The 19,458-nt window shown below is 37.8% G+C and overlaps 1 protein-coding gene across 1 annotated transcript in view; it reads left to right on the plus strand.

Annotated features, from left to right (window-relative positions):
• Window positions 1–175: 175 nt before the first annotated feature.
• LOC121860953 (cytoplasmic dynein 2 intermediate chain 2-like) overlaps window positions 176–19,458 on the plus strand; it is a 23,084-nt gene continuing 3,801 nt past the window's right edge. The window contains exons 1-10 of the mRNA XM_042358356.1: window positions 176–505; window positions 6,107–6,185; window positions 9,033–9,132; window positions 13,280–13,404; window positions 13,801–13,922; window positions 14,216–14,328; window positions 15,588–15,810; window positions 16,880–17,042; window positions 18,317–18,484; window positions 18,664–18,872. Coding sequence (XP_042214290.1) covers window positions 447–505; window positions 6,107–6,185; window positions 9,033–9,132; window positions 13,280–13,404; window positions 13,801–13,922; window positions 14,216–14,328; window positions 15,588–15,810; window positions 16,880–17,042; window positions 18,317–18,484; window positions 18,664–18,872 — 1,361 coding nt within the window. The 5' untranslated portion in view covers window positions 176–446. The remainder of the gene's footprint in view (window positions 506–6,106; window positions 6,186–9,032; window positions 9,133–13,279; window positions 13,405–13,800; window positions 13,923–14,215; window positions 14,329–15,587; window positions 15,811–16,879; window positions 17,043–18,316; window positions 18,485–18,663; window positions 18,873–19,458) is intronic.

The following is a 19,458-nucleotide window of genomic DNA, read 5'->3' on the forward strand; positions in this document are numbered from 1 at the left end:
GAATTATTTGTATAATAGGATGATGACAATCACAGATTTGTTTGATCAACGATTTTAAGCTAATTTCTCGCTGCTTTATTAAAAATAATCACATATGGAAAGTTAAGCTGATAATTAAGTGAGGAAAAGGATAATATAAATATATGAGGATTTTATATTTGTTTTTTAACGTTTTTCTGTCTCCTGTTATTTTCCCACACGTAGGGAATATTTCCTATTAATTAACTATTTCCTTGTAACTTGCCTACATATTTCACATGTAAAACAGATTATTGAATAGATATTGTTAATTTCTGTTCTTACTACAGTTATACTTATTTTAGGATCGGAACTACCGGTAATGTTGAAATGTTTAATAATCTGGATTCTTCTGTCAAGCTCAGGTGTCACCAAGGTATTAGATAATCCTTAAGTATCACTCTACTCGTTTACTTCAACATCAAGACATGTTTTCTAAGCATAGTGAAGTTCCTACCAGCTTTGCCTCAACGTGGAAAACTGAACAGTAAGTATTCATGTGTATATTCTTCCATAGTTCTGTATTAATGTGTATGGGTAAAGATTCGTTTTTTTTAATTCCTCTAAGTTTTTCGCAGTGAGATATATTTTCTTTAATATTTTAGTTTCGGTTATACCTGTATTTAGATATATATACTAATCTAACGTAACCTAACCACCAGCAGTAGAGGAGACTTAATTAACATGAAGAAGGTAATGAATGGTTACGAAAATGTAGACATAAATTTTTCCAAGACCTAATATATCAAGGGACCTAACCACACCCCCCCCCCCCTACGATTCCCCGGATGACCAAAACTAAAATAATTCCTAATTTTTCTGGTGTATTTTAGTGTGTTGTTTAAATCTGACCAAAGAAAGTGAAGGTCAGGTGTAAACAGAACACCAAAATACACTATAAAATTTTATTTTTCTGTGCTCAATGAAACCTAACCTAGCCAAACTTAAACTTAAACTTAACTTAACCTAGCCTAACCAAACCTAAACTTAACCTAAGTTAACTTAGAGTGCCATTGGTCATTTTGAAGCAGGGGAGGAGAGAGTGGAGGAAGATATAGAAGTGATGTTGAGACTCATGTGATATTTTTGTATTTTTTCATCGAATCCAACCTTCGAAATTATCTCCAAAATAATGACTACCCAAGAATGTTGAAAGATAACATCACCTATATCTGTAATCAAAATAGCAAAATATTAACTCTCTATAGAAACGGGCAGGGACGTTAAAATGAACTGTAGCCATGTGTGTGTTCCACCATAGGCTGAAGGGTAATATTCTGGAACATGGTCAAGCATTTTAACTAGCCACTTAATCTTTTATTTGGGGAATCCTGGAGCAGATGGCTCACATCAGAACGTGTTGTTCGATTTCGTTACTTTTTTCCATAGATGTTTTTCGGATGATTTAGTAGTAAATAATAAAAATAATACAACAAAGCACAGAACGTAATAGAACCCGACCTAACCAACCAAAGAAATCCACTTCACCTTACCTAACTTCCTAGTCCCCCGGACACCCGCCATATTAAACAGAAAGTACTGTACTTATTATGATATCTGGTAGCAATGAATGGAACCTTCTTGAAGCAGCTTGATTTACAGTAATTTTACATTTTTGGTGTACTTAAGATTATGTTCGGACCAAGTGAGTCAGTTGTTGCAAGGAAACAGAGCAAATGATAACACGTGCTGACGCGGCAGATTTTTCGGAGGGAATATTTAAGGCAAATAATCAATTTGTTTCTTGTGCAAAGTAGAGGCATTATTTTAATGTCCTATGATCAGTTTTTCACCATTTCTTTACACTGCAATTTCCCTCACCCTTCATATTCTGCCCACTACAGGTGATTAATGATCATAGATAGATAAAAAATAAAAAAATAAAACTATTTTAATTAAAATAAAATGCTGTTGTATCGTTTTTATTACTGTACTTACTATCATCCAAAGAACATCTGTGGAAAAAAATAATGTGATCGAATAACACCTTCTGATGTTTGCCATCTGCTTCAGTATTACCTTTCTTTGTATAGAAGATAACTTCCATCTTACCTCAAGGATGTCTCAGGAAAGATGAATGAGTAATCATGTCTTTAATGAGTATAGAATCTTTACTTTTACTTTATCCTCTTTGCCACTGATTGGGTTGTTAGCCGCTTGGGCAGTCGGTCACATCTCTGTTATGCACTGTTGGCAAGTACTGTACTGGTTCCAGGATGTCTCTGTACCTACGCCAGTGTTGGTCTAGTCTGATCTTGAAAAAGCTCACACTCAGTGCCGTCGCAACTTTCTCTGGCAAATTGTTCCAAGAGTTTACGACTCTCGCTCCGAAAAAGTTTGCCCTCACAATTTTCTGGACTTGTGGCTTCTTCATTCTTTAACCTTGACCTATGACCCCTAGTGGGGTGAGCGTCCACCAGCTCCAGGTATGGACACTCAACTGAGTAATGCCCTTTGGGATGTTTATTAACTTCAATAAAGTCACCCCTTGCCCATCTACATTATAAGCTCATCAGTTGCAGGTTTTCTAATCTCTCTGGGTAACTTAGGTGCCATAGTTCAGACACCCCATTGTTGACATTCGACAAGATAAGTCTACATTATATAATTTATCATTCCTAAAATATATCAAACTAACTTATCTAACCTAACATAATCTGCTTGAACTTGAGCTTCGCCTAAACATTATTATTTCCTGTATATGTAGAATTTTTTGGTTCATTTAATGAATGATGAACTACTATATAATATAGAAGTACCGGGTATTTGATACTTTGGGAAGTTCCCAGTTGTCAAATGTCAACAAAGGTTAGTAGTGGAGGAATTGCAATTACAGCCATTGTAATTTTGATTTTCTGTGGTTCTTATCATAAATACATTCTGTCCACATAAGAACGTCATGATCTTGCTTCAAACTGTTGACAAATTCTCCACAGCAAGCATCCGTATCTTACCTAACCAGACCAACTTAATGTAAGCTAATCTAATCATACTGTACTTAATGTAACCATACTTAGAATGATGTACATTCTTCCATCCCAGGATAGGTAGGTTTGGTTGGTTCATCTTATCTGTGATACATCATACATACAATGTACAGTGAGTTCTGCTATAACGCGTGTTTTGACAACGCGAATTGGCTCTAACGCGATTTATGAATAGAGGAACGATATTTGTATAACGCAAACGCTTGTTTGCTGTAACGCGATCTCCAATTTTGTGGTATTAACTGTGAATATGGAAAAGAAGAATATCTCCAAGAAGCGTTCTGGTGATCGCATTCCCGGTGATGATCATAAAAGAAAGGCTATAACCCTTGAAGAGAAGCTCAATGTTATCAACCTCAAAATCACCCTTCTCCCCCATCAAGTTATATTCATATTTTTTCAAGGTAAAGTGTTACAATTACTGTATGATTTCATAATTAGATATGAATGTAACATTTATTTAGACTGTGCTATCCTTTGTGTTAGGCTAACTACTAATTTTTTTTCGATTTCGAGTAGTAATCTGTACCTAACCCTATTTTCTCCATAAGCCCGGTTATTTCTATTACGCGAATTTCTATAACAGGATGTTTTACAAGAACACAACTATCACGTTATAGCAGAACTGACTGTAGTTTAATAGTTAAAGATAAGGGTCCAGGTTAATCAGCTAACTAACGAAAAAAATATGTACTGTATAGAGAAAACATATTTCTTATTTCAAGAATAAAAGAAATCAAGTGGAGAAGTAGCAATTTCTGTATTTCCCCAAGTTTTCTCATAATTGAAGATTCTGTACCACTTGTCTAAGGAGGTTGCCGTCCTGTTTGTTGCACCTCAGGCAGTCATTTACACGAGGAGGAGTATACATTTATAATGCTATTCCATTTCACACTCACTAAGAAACAACAGTTGTAACCTTGGGTGATGATGATAGTAAATTATAACTTATTACATTAAGAAGAATGAAGCATGGCGGTCGAGTGGATACAACACTCACCTCCTGGGCATTTCCAGTCCATCCAGCTGTAAATGGGTACCTAAGTTTTCAACTTGGGGGAAGTGAAGGCTGTTGAGAGCCATACCAACCAAGCTGCCTCTTTGTGTACCAGAGGCTTAGTTCAGTATACAATAGTGGGCAGACATGCCTATGGGACCCACTTTCACTTTCATGTTAAGAAGAACAATAATATCCACAACATGGCAAATAATGGTAGAATTTGCATATTTTTGTGATAAATAACATTAGTTTGGTGATACACATGAAAAATTCCCAACAGCAGCAGCATTGTCTTTGTAGTTCTCTCCATACACATGAGCAGTTCTAGTTAATGACAAGTGATCGCGGGCCCTTCGTGCCCTTGTGAAAGTTTGAACACTCGTGACAGCGAATGAGGGTGCGCCAAGTCCGTAGACTTGCATCGTTTTCCATCGCAAATTGTTAATTAATGCCTTCCTAAAGAAACCATCGACATGGGACCAGGTTTGTTCCACTTTACGAATTTTTGGCGATTTTTCCACCAAGTTTGATGAAAAACGATTGTGCCGTTTCGGCTGCCCAGAAGAGACACACACAGACAGACAGACAGACAGACAGACAGACAAGATAAGATAAACTTAACAAAACCTACCTGTTCTAGAATAGAATTATACCCTGTATTATTATTTTTATTTTAGAGTAGGTTAGGTTTGATTAGGTAGGTTTGTATGGAAAGGAAGGAAGGTCAGTTGCAGTCTCTTAGTCTTCAGGGTTATTTGGTCAGTCGCTGGGAAGCATTTATCAACATTTGGTGGATACAGTATGCAAATATGGCATTGTCAACTAGATGACAGACATGAAGCATCTTTATATACTGTACTCTACTGTACAGTACCGTACAGTACTGTACATGAAAAAATAGGAGACAAACCAGAATGTAAAATTGCAATTCCTCTACCTGATTTGGTTTATTCTTGAGGTATGAAATAAGTTCTCTTCTATAGATATCTTTTATTTGGTAGTTGGTTAACTGAACCCCTGTCCTTAACTATTAAATGCCTTTTGCAACAATTACTGAAAGTGTTTGTGTGCATGAAGCAGTTGCTGAAAGTGTTCACATGTATGGAACGGTCACATGAAGTGTTGTGTGTATGGAAAAGTCACTGGAAGTGTTTGTGTGCATTGAACTGTTTCATGGAGTGTTCATGTGTATGAATCAGTCACTGGAATTGTTCATGTGTATAGAACAGTTGTGGGAAGTGTTCTCATGTTCCCGTATGAAATTTTCCACGCTCATATAAATAGTCAATATGGCGTCACTAGGAGGTAGCGAGTTGATATAATCATTGTTCAGGATGAACTATGCACTGTCAACTCATCTATCGAGGTGTGGTTCACTTTATAGTATGCAACTTTTGCAGTAAAGTGATTAGCCAGATTTACATACCATAATTGTTTCTTGGTCTCTCTCTTAAGTCGAACCTAAGTATTTTGGATTGTCATGTCATGCTTCAACAGGGGTTGACAGAGGGTTGGGTTGACAGGGTTGACGGGTTGGGTTGACAGGGGGTTAGGTTGAGAGATTGGGTTGAGAGGGATTGAGTTGACGGACCACCATATACAGTACTGTACTGTACTGTATATCTGTAGCTACCAAGCTTCCAGAAATTTTTAAAATAAAGTGGGAACCCCCCCCCCCCATGTTAAGGTAACACTGCCCCATCCTAGTCAAGCACAACTGCAGCTCTGATATGCATTCAAACATTGGCATGGATTGTGTAACTCATTTTTTATCTTTATGTTCGTCTTTCTACTAATGCTTTACCTCCCCAAAAAATCATATTATCCTTGGGGGGAGGGGGGATCCTTGAACTAAAGTGACATTTCTGACAATACTACATAAAGTTCAGATTACATTAATGAATGGCAAGTTTTAACAGCACGATGCTGCCATGCCAAATTTTTAAATATGAATTTATTTCATTGGGAATACAGTACATATTTTGAGTCAGAAATATCTTTAGTCCTTTGTGCCCGCTTGAAAGATTGAAATATGCCCCCTCAAGTTAAGAACCACTGTTATACTGTATAGAAACTTGCAACATTCACTGTATTGTTTCAGGTTGTTGGAGACAGGCAGTACTCAGACAGACGACATTGTTAAGAAAGAGGAAGAATGCCAGGTTATAGAGCAAGTAGAGGTATGTTAATGTACCATTGTGTAATTTATACAGTACAGTACAGTACTGTATCTGTTGTGGGTTCCTAATCTTCATGAAATCCACATTATCACACAAGGAATTGACAAACAAATGCAAATGGGAGGTATTCATAATAGCCAGACAGATAGTGGGGTAGAAACAAGGATGTTGTTGGTGGGCAGTTGTTGATAATAAGGAAATCAAAAGTGTGTGGAGAAAATACTATGATCAACTACTGAATGAGGAGTACAATGGGACAGAGGCAACTTAGGAGTAGCAGAACCAGTACCCAGCACAGGGACCGTGCTCAAACATTAAAAGTGAATGGGTGAAGAAAGCAATTAAGAAAATGATAAATGGGAAGGCAGCTGTAAGCTATAGGATAATGACAGAAATACTCAGGGGCAGATCCATTGGGGGGACTCCTGGGGGTCTGGACTCCCCTTTTCATCAGAAAGTTCCAATACCTTTCTTTAATGCAGTATTGTACTTAGGCATTTTTGTAGAGTAAAAAATAATTACAAGGTACTATTGATGTCAGAATGCCTTCTAATATCAAGTGCACTTAGCTTGAAAATGGCCTCAAATGCTCATGTTATTGGTCAGATTAAAAAAAATCGGGAGGGGGGATTACACCCCCTCAAAACCCCTAGCTAGGTGGGCTCACTATGCTCGCCATGTTTACCCACCCACAATTTCTTGGATCCCTGTCCTTTGATATTCCTGGATCTGCTGCTGAATACTGAATGCATCAGATGACATACAGTAGTTGATGGTGACAAAATTGACTAAGGCAATCACGGTGGAATATACTGCTCCAAACAACTGGTGGAAGAGTGTGATCGTAGATAGTTACAAGGATAAAAGTTTTTTACTTGAATGAGGGAACTACAGGAGCCTGAAGCTCCTAGATCAGGTTATGAAATTTGTAAAAGAGTGATTGAGAAATTACCGAGGGAGAGAGTGGATATAAATGATATGCAATTTTGGTTTATGTCATGTTGGGGGATTACAGAAACAATATTTATGCACAGGCAGCTATAAGAGAAATGTTTAGAGAAGGAGATAGTAGTACTTCATAATTATAGACTTACAGAAGGCATTTATTTGATAGGGTAGAACATGAAGTAGTAAAGTAGGCAGTGAGAGAGCAAGTGATCATTTAATGCCTTATTAGAGTGGTTATGGCTTTAAAAGAAGGCTCAAAACCACTTTAAGAGTAGATAGTGAGGAAAGGGAAGAATTTGAGGTGAAAGTTATGTTCATGGTGAGTGCTTAAACCAGGTAATATTGAAGAGACAATGAAGAAATTTAAGAAATGGAGAAGTGGAACAGAGTCAAGGAGCGTGAGAGTGAAAGTGGCGAAAACAAAAGTGGTATGGGTGAGAGGCCTGCTGTGAAAAGTGGAAAATGACCTTGTTTTGTCTGTAAGAAAGGTGTTGGCAACAACTCAATAATATGCAGCGAGTGTGAAAGGTGGGTACACAAGAGGTGCAGTGGAGTAGATGGCAGACTGCAGGATGTTGCTGGCTCTTAAGTGTTCTGAATGTGCAGGTAACCATGTGATCTTAACAAGACTTGAAAAACTCAACACTGGGGATATGTCCCTGGACTGTGTTGATGAATTCTGTTATTAAGGTGAAATGTTCAGTGCTGAAGCCAGCTCAGTTGCAAGAGTCAGAAGTGGCTAGAGGAAGTTTAAGGAGTAGTTGCCTTTTTTATTGGCGGCAATGGGACCTTCCCTCAATGTGAAAGGAAAGGTGTATGCAACTGGCATTGAAGTGTAATGTTATATGGCAGTGAAACTTTGGCAGTTACAGAAGATGGTATATGCAGGCTCAAGTGAGCTGATATGAGAATGATGAGGTGGATGTGTAATGTGATAGAGAAAGGAAATACAGTACTGTTAAGATATAAGAGGACTGCTAATTATTGAGAGTATTAGTCAAGATTTGCATAGAGGTAATGTAGATTTAGATGGTTTGGGGATATATAATGGGTGACATCAATTGGGCCAAGAGGTGCATTCGTCTAAATATGGAGGGGAGGGGAGTGAGGGTAGGCGAAAAATTCCATGAAAAGCGGGTGTCAGAAATGACATTAGAGTTAAGAACCTGACAAGAAAAGTAACCGATGTACAGTACTGTAATTGTAAAAAATGGCCATAAAACGTTGATGATGATTATTAAACACTACATGGGGATGAGGGGCATTAGGTTAGGTTAGATGACTTTTAGCCTAGGTTAGTTTGGTTCATATCTATAATTAGTTTAGCATTAGGGTAGTTAAACTTTGGTGAAATAAGCTGTAGGAGCTGATATTAAGGTGATTCCACTTTTCTTTTACACATACTGTTAGTACTGTAGTATCTTCCTAACAGTCACACTTCTCCACATATCTCTCTTGCTAGGTAAACAACTGTTGTTTTTTCTTCAGAAATTCTTTTAAGTCTCTCAACTGCTGCCCTACTTACAATCAGTAAACTAACCATCACATTTTTACAGCTATTCATATCATATTTGTGGTTGATACAGTTACTAGATCTCTACTGCCTTTTGGAACATTGACTTCCTATTTGGCTCTCACTCACTCTCTTATCACCTGCCAGCTTTCTTGGTGCACTTTTAACACCTTAGAATATTTATATATTGATGAGATATTTAAAAAAGGTATTTACTATGTACAAGGCTTAGAATTTTGGGCACGCATGACTGTCATTTGCTCTTTGACTGACTTATGTTGTTCACTGTTAAATTGCACCCCTTCTGTTTAAATCATCTTACCTCGCAGGATTTTTCTGGACCTCTTATACTGCATTAAATTATGTGTAATGGATTTTTTTCTCAGGTTGGCATTCAGACAGAGGAAGAAGAACCAAAAAACTATCAGCGTTCAGAATATGATGAGGCATCCCTATCAGCCTTCTTAAAGCGTGTCACTCCAAAAGGTAATCAGTGTCTCTTTGAAATATTGTTCTTGTATTACAGCAGTGGTTCTCAACCTTTTTTGCTCCATGCACCCCTTTCACCATATGTCAGAATGTCATTCCCCCCTCCTTTCCAAGATTGTCTGCCTCAAAAAGTGCATTCCAAATAATATGCATATAATACTGAAAATCCTTTATATTTTCCATATTAGTACATATACATTTACAATTTTACATGGATTATTTTTATAGTGGAGTTTTACAAATTAAATGCCAATTGAAAATGTTGATGGATTTATAAAACTTGAATAAAAGTAAAATAGTTTTTTTTATATTTACTATAATGAATTACTTAACAGACCAAACTGAAGCATAATGCAGTTAACAAAAAGTTCAATAGAATACCAGGATATTGTAAATTTGTAATTAATTTTATTCAGATGAAGATTACAGTCAATGAGAAACCTGTGATTGTTTTTCTTCGCCAATTCTGGGATACGCAGAGGAGTGCTTGAAAGGGCACAACGCAGGTCATTTTCTACCTTTAATCTACTACGTTGCTTCGTTTTAATTTGCAACAGAGTTGAAAAGCCTGACTCACAAAGATATGTCGACACAAACGGAAGCAATGCACGGATAGCTCTTTCTGCCACTTTTGGGTAGGAATCGCACATCAAGGGCCAAAATTCTGTGATTGATTTCTCATCGAACATATCTCTTGCTCCCGAATCAGTTCCCCCCCTGAAAACCTGAATTCCCCCCTGGTAGAGAACCCCTGTATTACAGTATTGCAAAAGTAATGTTTTCACTCATGAGGTACGTCACTAGTGTTTCATAATCTGTCATGGGTTTGCATGAATGTCTTTTGTAGTAACAGCTATGAACATTTATGGTTTAATTAAAAAACATAAGTACCATAAGTTCATTTCAGGAGAGAAGTTTACCAACTGTCATGGGCATCTCCAGAATTTTTTTCCAGAAGGGGACAAAGTCAAAATCGAGGGATGATGGACATTACAGTCAAGGGGGAAAGGTTTTGGGTAGTTACACCACTATGTGTGAAAAGTTCTTTGTAGAGCCAAATTTAGTAGCCTTAAACCCCATTTTGTACATTGAAGTGTTATTCACATTTTGGTAATTTATATGTTTATTTATTGAAGAAAGGGAGAGATATAGATTTTTTCTTTATATATTCCTGTATGTGACATGATTGATTTGTTTACACGGAGTCGTAATGTCTTTCTCATCATTTGGAGCCTTGTGTATACTATATATTCCCATCATTATATTATTACAGTAATTCAGTATTGTAGAGGTACTGTATAATTATTTTGTTGTAATTTTGGGCCTGACTTTTCATGCTGTAAATTTTGTTCACAATCTTTTTCTGTTTCTCTTAAGTCCAGGTATGAAATTAATACTGTACTGTACAGCATATATTTCACTTGATATGTTTATACGTATTGTGTACCGTAAATAGTTTTGTTAAAAATGTTGTGTTGCATTTTAAGACTTTTTTTTATTTTTGGGGATGTATCTCAGGTTTTGTAATGGGAGTCTTTGGGGAAATATGCTTCCATTTATAAAATAACAAGATTTATGAAAGGTTTTTCAGGAACAGAACCTCTTCATAAATTGTGGTCTTCCTGTACTGTTTTGTACAGTATTCAAAGACCTCGAATTCATTTACTGTACAGTATATTTTCTTGTACTGAACGAGTGTACATGTATACTGTAGCTGTTTTGGTTCATTTCTAGGCTTGGCCTGGGTACTATTTCAATCTTGCAATTTATTCATATATTATATGACAAGAAAAATTTAAATTACTATATCTATCTTCTTTTTCAGACAAGCAAATTACTTGTGATATTTTTCATTATCTTCTTTGCCACTTGTTGCTTGTCTAGCTGGTTGGGTGGTCGATCATTTCTCTGTTACACACTGTTAGCACAAACAGTGCTGGGCGTGCACTGGCTCCAGAGCGTACCTGAACATACTGTATGCTAGTGTTGATCAGGTCTGTCTTAATGAGCTGACAACTGTGCTATTACAACATTCTCTGGCAGATTATTCAAAGAGTTCACAACTCTTACTCCAAAGAAGTTAGCTCTAACAATTTTCTGTACAGTCAGTCCTCGACTTATGACAGGGTTAGGGACTGACGACCAGGTCGTAAGTCGAAAATGCGAAAATAATACATAGAAATCTAAAATGAAATATGGTACTGTAAAAGTAATCAATAATGAAAAATTAATAAAGTGTTACTGTACACTTACCTTTAATGTAGTCAGCTGAATGCACATGGGGCCTCAATCATTTTTAAATTAAACATGGAGACTACATTAATTGGATGAAGCAGAGGAGAAGACAGGGCTGGGTGGGCCATCAATTTTGCTTTCTTCAGATAGGCTAACATACTTGCTTGTTGAAGGTATTGGATCATCTTTAGGGAGTGAAGAGGCATCAGTGGTGGGGCGTGAGGAGACAGCAGTGGGGGACTTCTTATGTCCAATTTAGACTGCACAGTTTGCCTTTTCTTTTCATTGTAAATCTCCCTGTAGCAAGCAAGTGCATTCTGTCAACTTTTGCAAAACGCTCAACATTTTGATCCATTTCGTCAAACATTTGCATCCCCTTATTAATAGTAGCAAATGCCTCTGCCATTTGTGTCACTGAAAATTTTTTTGGGGGGTGCAGGTTCTTCTTTTTCATTTTTACTCTCTTCCTCTGCAATTTTCTGTGCATCCAGTTCAATAAGATCCTCGTTACTTAGCTCTTCTGCTACGCTTTCAACCAAGTGCTCAACATCTTCATTACCAATTTCTAACAACAGCTGTTTACCCAAGTCCACTATCTTGTTACTAATCTCAGAAATTGCTTCATCTTCAGTAAATCCTTTGAAACTGTTCACATATCTTTTCAGGACCTTCTTCCATATTCCATTCATGCACTGACCTGTAACCTCATCCCATGCTGCACTAATGTTCTTTATACATTTCAAAATGTTGTAGTCCTTCCAAAACTCTGATCATTTTCTCACCTTCAGTAGCAGCAACAGCCTGAGCGAAGGTCGTACGTAAATAATATGCTTTAAAAGCAGCAATACCACCTTGATCCATGGGTTGGATGATAGAGGTAGTGTTAGGTGGAATGTAGACTACCTTAACATCAGGGTGCAGGTCGTCCAGGTGTGGTTGGTGTCCCGGAGCATTATCTAAAATTAATTAAATCTTGAACCCAACCCCTTGTTGCAGACAATACTCCTTGGCCCGAGGAATGAAACAACTCAGGAACCAATCCTCAAACAGTGCTCGGATCATCCATGCTTTCTTATTACTGCAATAAAACACTGGCAATGTGTGCTTGCTGACATTTTTAAAAGCCCTTGGGTTCTCTGAATGATATATCATGAAGGGTTTTACCTTGAAACCAGCTACATTCCCCCCCAACAGAAGTGTGATTCGGTCCTTGAATGCCTTGAATCCCGGCATGGTTTTCTCCTCTGTGGATGTATGTCCATTCTGGCATGCGCTTCCAGAATAAGCCTGTTTCATCCACATTAAATATTTGCTCAGGCAAATAATTTCCCTCCACGATGACACAATCTAGCTCCTCCTTAAAAGCTTCGGCAGCACCCATATCAGCACTTGCTGCCTCTCCACTCACCTTTACACTGTGCAAACTGTAACGGCTCTTAAACCTTTGGAACTACCCATGACTTGCTGTGAAGTTTTGGTCACACTCATCTTCTACGTGCTCTTTCAGGCTTTCGAAAAGGCTTTTTACCTTAGCCTGTATGGTTAGAAGGCTTTTGCAGCTGATCTTCCATCCACATCACAAGTCACCCTTAGGCCTCTGGTGACGTTCCAGAACGTCCGCCTATTTTCCCGCCAAATTTTATTTTTATTTATTTGTTTATTTATTATTATTTTTTATTATTTTTGGAAAAGTTGAATTTTTTCTCGATTTATCCGGGGGGTTACTGCCAGCAGCACCCTAACCAAGGATTTAAGGGTTAAGTTAGGCTTGGTTGGGTTGCATTAGGTGAGGTTAAGTTGGCAAATAGCATTAGGTTATGCTTGGCTGCATCAGGTTAGGTTAAATTAGGTTAGGTGTGTAGTATGTAGGCATATCAATGGATAAAACCGACTTAAAATTTATTTTCAGTTATTCGTGAATTGGAGAGACAGAACAGAAGCCAAGCCTTTCACGGGTACTCTGTCGTAAAAGAGGAAGAGTCATTAGGGGTCAAGATGTTACACTCACTTCGCTGGAACCAGCTAGATCCCGAGGTGAGACTTAAGTTTATAGAGCTGGTACATCTGTGATTTTTATTTTATGAAAACCTTAAGTCACCTGATGATTAAGGCACCCTGGCTTATTTTACCTGAAGATTTATCACCCTAATGCTACGTAAAGGGGTTAGGTTAGGATGGGTTAAGGTAAGTTAGGTTAAAATCAGTTAGGAATGTGTTAGCTTAGGTTAAAGTAGGTCAGGTTAAGTGAAATAAGTTAGCATTAGATTAAGTTAGGATAAGATTAGGTTATGTTAGCATTACTTTGGTTAATCTAAAGGTGATATAAGTTGGGATGTTTAATCTTAAGGTGATCTAAAACATTAAATTTACATCAGGAGTTAGTCAACCAGAGTTAACTTAATAGATTACTCCTCACGTCCATTGTTTCAGGGAGTTGTGACTGGCATTGACTGGAGTTGTACGGGATCAGTTATTGGTGTGTCTTATGGGTCCAGTTACCACGATGACTGGTGTGACCACAAGGGGGCTGTTGCTGTCTGGAACATAAACAGGTAATGACCAGTTTCATTATATATGGGTCTCTTCTCTCAGTTGGTCTTATATTGTTTATTTTATTCAGCTTAACAAAAGCTGGATTCACACACTTTGGAACAGTCAGGTATTAGAAATTAAGTACAGTAGCTACTCTTAAAGTGATTGAAACAAATCCCTCCCTCCTTCTCTAGTCCCCAGATACCAGTGTTGGTGTACAGTTGGGGTCTCTCCAGTCAAGAGTCCCAGGCATAAATGAGTTTTCAGGATCAATCTGTCATTTCACAAATTAATGAATTCTATCTCTCAATAGGAGTGACTTTGATGCCAACCAACCTGAAAGAGTGATAGAGGCATCCTCATGTGTCCTCTCACTGGCTTTTCATCCAACCAATCCAGCTGTCTTCGCTGCCGGAACATTTAGTGGTGCGTACAGCTGTGTTCTTTTGCAGGTTTATATTGTACTGTACTCGGTAAGCTACTGTAGTACACCTGGTTTTACCCAGATGGAAGGACAAGAAGTAGAGTATAATCATTCTCCTTGGCTCCTCCGTACCAAAAATATGTGTGTGTGTGTTGTATCCTGGAGTTTTATCACCCCAAAATTATCAGGGCTAATCTTCAGGTGATTCTTAAAGGCTAAAATTGTTTAATGGTCTTCTGCATGGTCTCGACTTCATCACTGTTGTATGTACTGTATTAATAATTGCAAACCTTAGTGTCGATGGTTTAAAGGGGGGGGGGGACATGCTGTTGATTGGGAATGCAGTATCAGATAACATAACTTAGAAGTGGACTTATTCACTGTCGTAAGGGCTTTACATAATACTAGGGTCTGCATCATTAGAATACAGTATAAGAAATAAAATAATATAATAATTTTTCATATTAAATTTTTTTAAACATTTTTCCAAAACAAAAAATGGAATGATACTGTTAGTTTAATACTGTATATCAATATGTCATGTCAAGTAATAGGCCAGTTGGCCTCAATTGTTCTTGGAAGCACCTTAGTTCCTCAGGTGATGTGAAGGAGGTGGTTTTGGTACTGTTCATAGCTCTGTTATTCTTAGGCCATCAGCCACACCACAGAACCACTCAGAACTTTGTGTCATCCATCAACAAGTTGTTTCTGTGACTCAATATCTTTCTCTTTCTTTATTGTTATTCTTACTTTTGCCACTACCTTACCTTGCTTACTGTCTTCACCTTCATCACTTGTATATTCTTTCTCAAGCTTGTCTCAGTGAGATGTACAAATTGTTTTCCCTCAATGGTAGCAGATAAACATATAGTGTGTAGCTTATACAATGGTTGCACCAGTGTGGAGAACTGTTTGGCAAATGTTTTGGATGTTCCTGCTCGATTCTTCAGCAGCAGAAGATAGTTCAAGTATTCAGGGAAGACACACACACATGGCTGTCCACTAACTTGAAGTATTACAGCAACAAAGGTTTAGACAGCTAGTTTATCTAGAGTTGATGAAGCTGAGGAACCCCCATTCATTTTACTGGATGATCTACCGGTAAATACCTTACTGCTAACATGACATGACATGACATAACATAACATAACATCTCTCCCCAGGTAGCATTAAGGTGTTTGATCATAAGATGAAATAAGCAGGAGCTCCTAATCTTATTGGGCTCTGTAAAAGTAAACTGAACATATCTGTGTCATTACAGGGGAAATATTGGTATATAACCTGTCACACACTGAGGACGTGACCCCACTAGCAACGGGAGATTGTGGAGGTGGCAGCGTGACATCACTCTCGTGGGTAGACATAAGTGTTGGTGGAATTATGGCATCTAGGACCCCTAACACATTGATTGCTACCACTAGTAGTGGTTTTGTACTTGTGTGGGGACTGAACCTTACCAAGCAGCAGCTGCCTCTCAAATCTGGGTAAGTGAAAGTTATATATACAGTACAGGGGTTCTCATGTGTTCCACACCTGAAGGAAATTAATATTCCTTTTTTTTTATCCTTTTCAGGAAAAGGAATCATAACAAGTCAGTGAAGGTGGCAGAGACTTGAACACTGGAGAAAAGAGTCTGTTTAATATTTGTGTACAGAAAGGCAGATGCTACACACTAATTGAAAGAATATTGTAGTGCAGTACTGTCTAATCAACTACACCCAATCATATACTGTAGGTGCTGTTGATTACCCTCTATTGCAAGTGATTGGTATGCAGCATCTGGCTTTCCTTACATAGACATTAAACTGACTCTTCCTTAAGTGTTAATTTCTTTGTTGTCTTCATCTGAAAACCCCCACCAATTTAACTTTAGTTTTCTCGACCTATGAGGCATCCAATACAATGTACCGGTACTATACAGCCTTGTTTACTCATTATCTCATTTTTCAAATTGATTTCTTCTGTTATATCCTTTCTATACTTGATCTTAAAATTAAATGCACATTAAACTTAACTCCCTCATCCACACATATTCAACACTATGGTTAATCAGAGCTGAGTGTAACATGGGGGAATCTTAAAGAGTCACACCCAAGAATTCTTCACACTGGCTTTATTGCCCCATATGTGAAGCTAAAGACACAGGAGGATGAGCATGAAGATAAGTAGAGTACTAGGAAAGTGTTAAAATTAGTACAGTACACACACACACACACATCCTCAACCTACAAGCCAAGTACACAAAGATGAGGAGAAATTAAAACATTTTGTACCAAATGGGAATTATTATTTACAGAATCTCTTTTATCAAGGAAATGACATCCATTACCCAGAGAACTTGTATGTCAGTGTTAGTAAGAGTTAACATTTGCTTATTTTGGAAACATATGTAACTGATTACTGCCCTGTGTATGAGAGAGAGAGAGAGAGAGAGCAGCTTGTATATATTAATCCCATCCATAGAGACATGTGATAGAGATCTCGTATATATACCTGCACTCTTGACTCACGTATCCATTATTTGCTTAACTCCAACTACCATTATCATTTCAGTTATATGCTTCAGGGTCAAGACATTCCCCGAGGCATCAGGACACACATGGATGGTTCAAGTGGTGTAGGGATTTCTTCAGCTTCCTTTAACACTGAAGATTCAATGCTGTTTGTCTTAGGAGCCGAAGGTGGAGGATTATTTTTGTGTTCGACGTCTTCTGAGGTTCATAGAATTTAATTTTTGTCTTTGGTGTATATTAAGATTATGTAGAATGTTGACTTATGTAAAAAAAAATTTAAATACTTAGAAGCTGTGTATACCTTCAGTCCACCCGTAATTAATTCTATTGGTTATTTCCCACAAAATCACTGTTACTTGAAACTTTTAAGTAGTAACAATGATAAAACACAAAATTTTTTAACCTTGATTTCACTCTTACATCAGTCATTCAGTCCATTACCAACTCTTGCATATACTGGTAGATCTTCAGATATGTTATACGATGCAGAACTTTAATATGTTGATAGGTTTGTTACAGCTCGCTTGTCCTCTAGTTAGACGTCTCCACCAAGCAGATCTGATTACAGGTGCTCCTCTACTTATGAACGAGTTACGTTCCTGAGGCTTGTTTGCAAGTCCAACTTTACTCTTGTAGATACCAAACATATTGTAAAAAATTAAAAGATTATGGATATTTAGTACAGCTATACAGGTATACACCTTTAATACAGGTTTAAAACCTGGCTCACTCTTCTCCTCTTAGGTAATGTTTGTTCTATCTGTAATTTTCTTTAAAATAAACCTGTCTCATCCACATTAAACACCGGTTCTGGCAGGTAACCACCCTCAGTGATGATGTTTGTATCTCTGAAAGTTTGTAAGTTGAACGTTTTTAAGTAGAGGAGCACTTGTACCTCGCATGTCTAGAAATATATCCATTGTGTCTTACTCTCCACTGAAGCTGAGGGTAGACCTTACAACTATACATCCATCCCTCTCTTATCACAGCTATCAGCCTTAAAGGAGGGAAATTAGGAGAAATGGTTGTCCTCTAAAGGCAGAGAGCCTAATGGAACTCAGGTTCACCTAGTCATTACATACTTGTTGCCAGCTACAAACCACAATCTTGTCACATTCCAGGACCAATCCACCCCTTGTAAGTTTCCAGCTGACCACCACAGAGATAAGATATGTCTGTTCAAGCTCTTCCTTATTCCTTTTGAGCCAAGTATATATCTACCCCATATTGTGACACTTTTGGGATAGATGGTGAAGATAACTTTAGTTCAAGGTGTTGTGATATGATTAAGGCTTCTGCTCACTGAGTTAAAATGGACATAACTAACTGAATTTGATTTTGAGGGTATTTGGTACAGTATTTTGGAGTTATATCTTTTTTGGGGGGTAAGCCAAGAGGGGCACCATTTATATACAGTAGCTTTTGCTCATCTTCATAACAATAAAACTATTTATTTTCTATGTCTGCATTTTTACAGGTTCCAACTGGTGTTGAATTTGGCGGTGTAGGACTGATGCGATGTGTGACATCCACTCTCGCCTCTCATTCAGGGCGGGTGATAACTGCTCAGTTTTCACCTCACCATAGAAATGCTGTCCTCTCAGCTGCCTCTGACAATCAAATACGACTTTTTACCCTCCTTCAGGTAATTTGCCTCACTTCACCCTCCAGTAGGAAGATTGTTGTTTTTAGAAATTTTGGTTATTGTTCTCTTCTCTTATTTGGTTTAAAAAATTTTGTTTTACTCTTCTTAATTTATTTTTATCAATACTTTAGTTGCTGTCATTGTAGTTGTCTTTGATTAACATAGCATTATCATTTCAGCCCAACAAGCCAGTAAGTGTAATACACAGCGAAGAAGCCATAGCATGTGTGCGGTGGTCACCCTCACGACCCCTGGTGGTGGCTGTGGGCCGTGTCACCGGTGAAGCTGCCTTGTACGACTTTGGTAAAAGCAGTGGTCAACCTTTCTTAATCTTACCAGCTGCTGAAAAACCTTCCCCCATAACAACTCTACAATTTAATAAGAAAAAGTAAGTATAGTGATTTTTCATTTACACTGCGATGTACTATCGTGCACAAAAGTCGTGTCCATTACCCAGCCACAGTGAGGTTTTGAAAAGCCTTGAGTCTGAAGTTTCGAAACAGCTGGGCGAAATGCTATGGTCGGCCAACAGATGTCGCCCACTGTAGTGTGTGTGGGGGGGGGGGGTGGATGAGAGGCAGGTTTATTTATACCACCATAATTTCAAGCTGTCTTTTTAACTACGTTTTGTCAGCTGTTTCTTTATGGTTACAAATTCATGGAACAGGTGCAGTGTCCTGGGTTCTTATTGCCGCTCAGGTCACAATGATACTGTAAAGAATGGAATATATTAAGGATAAAAGTGAAATATGCAAGGATTAGCTAGTTTTACTCAGCGACCACGTCACAATTTTGTTGTTATTCCGACAAAGAGGTCATGGTAATATTTATTTATATTCCACCCATCCTTTGCTTAATAAATATTTGTGATAATATGCAATATTATATAATTATATACTGTACAGTGAGTTCTGCTATAACGCGTGTTTTGATAACGCGAATTTGCTCTAATGCGATTTATGAATTAGGAACGA

The sequence above is a fragment of the Homarus americanus genome, unplaced genomic scaffold, assembly GCF_018991925.1.
Source record: "Homarus americanus isolate GMGI-L3 unplaced genomic scaffold, GMGI_Hamer_2.0 scaffold52806, whole genome shotgun sequence".
Taxonomy (NCBI): Eukaryota; Metazoa; Arthropoda; class Malacostraca; order Decapoda; family Nephropidae; genus Homarus; species Homarus americanus.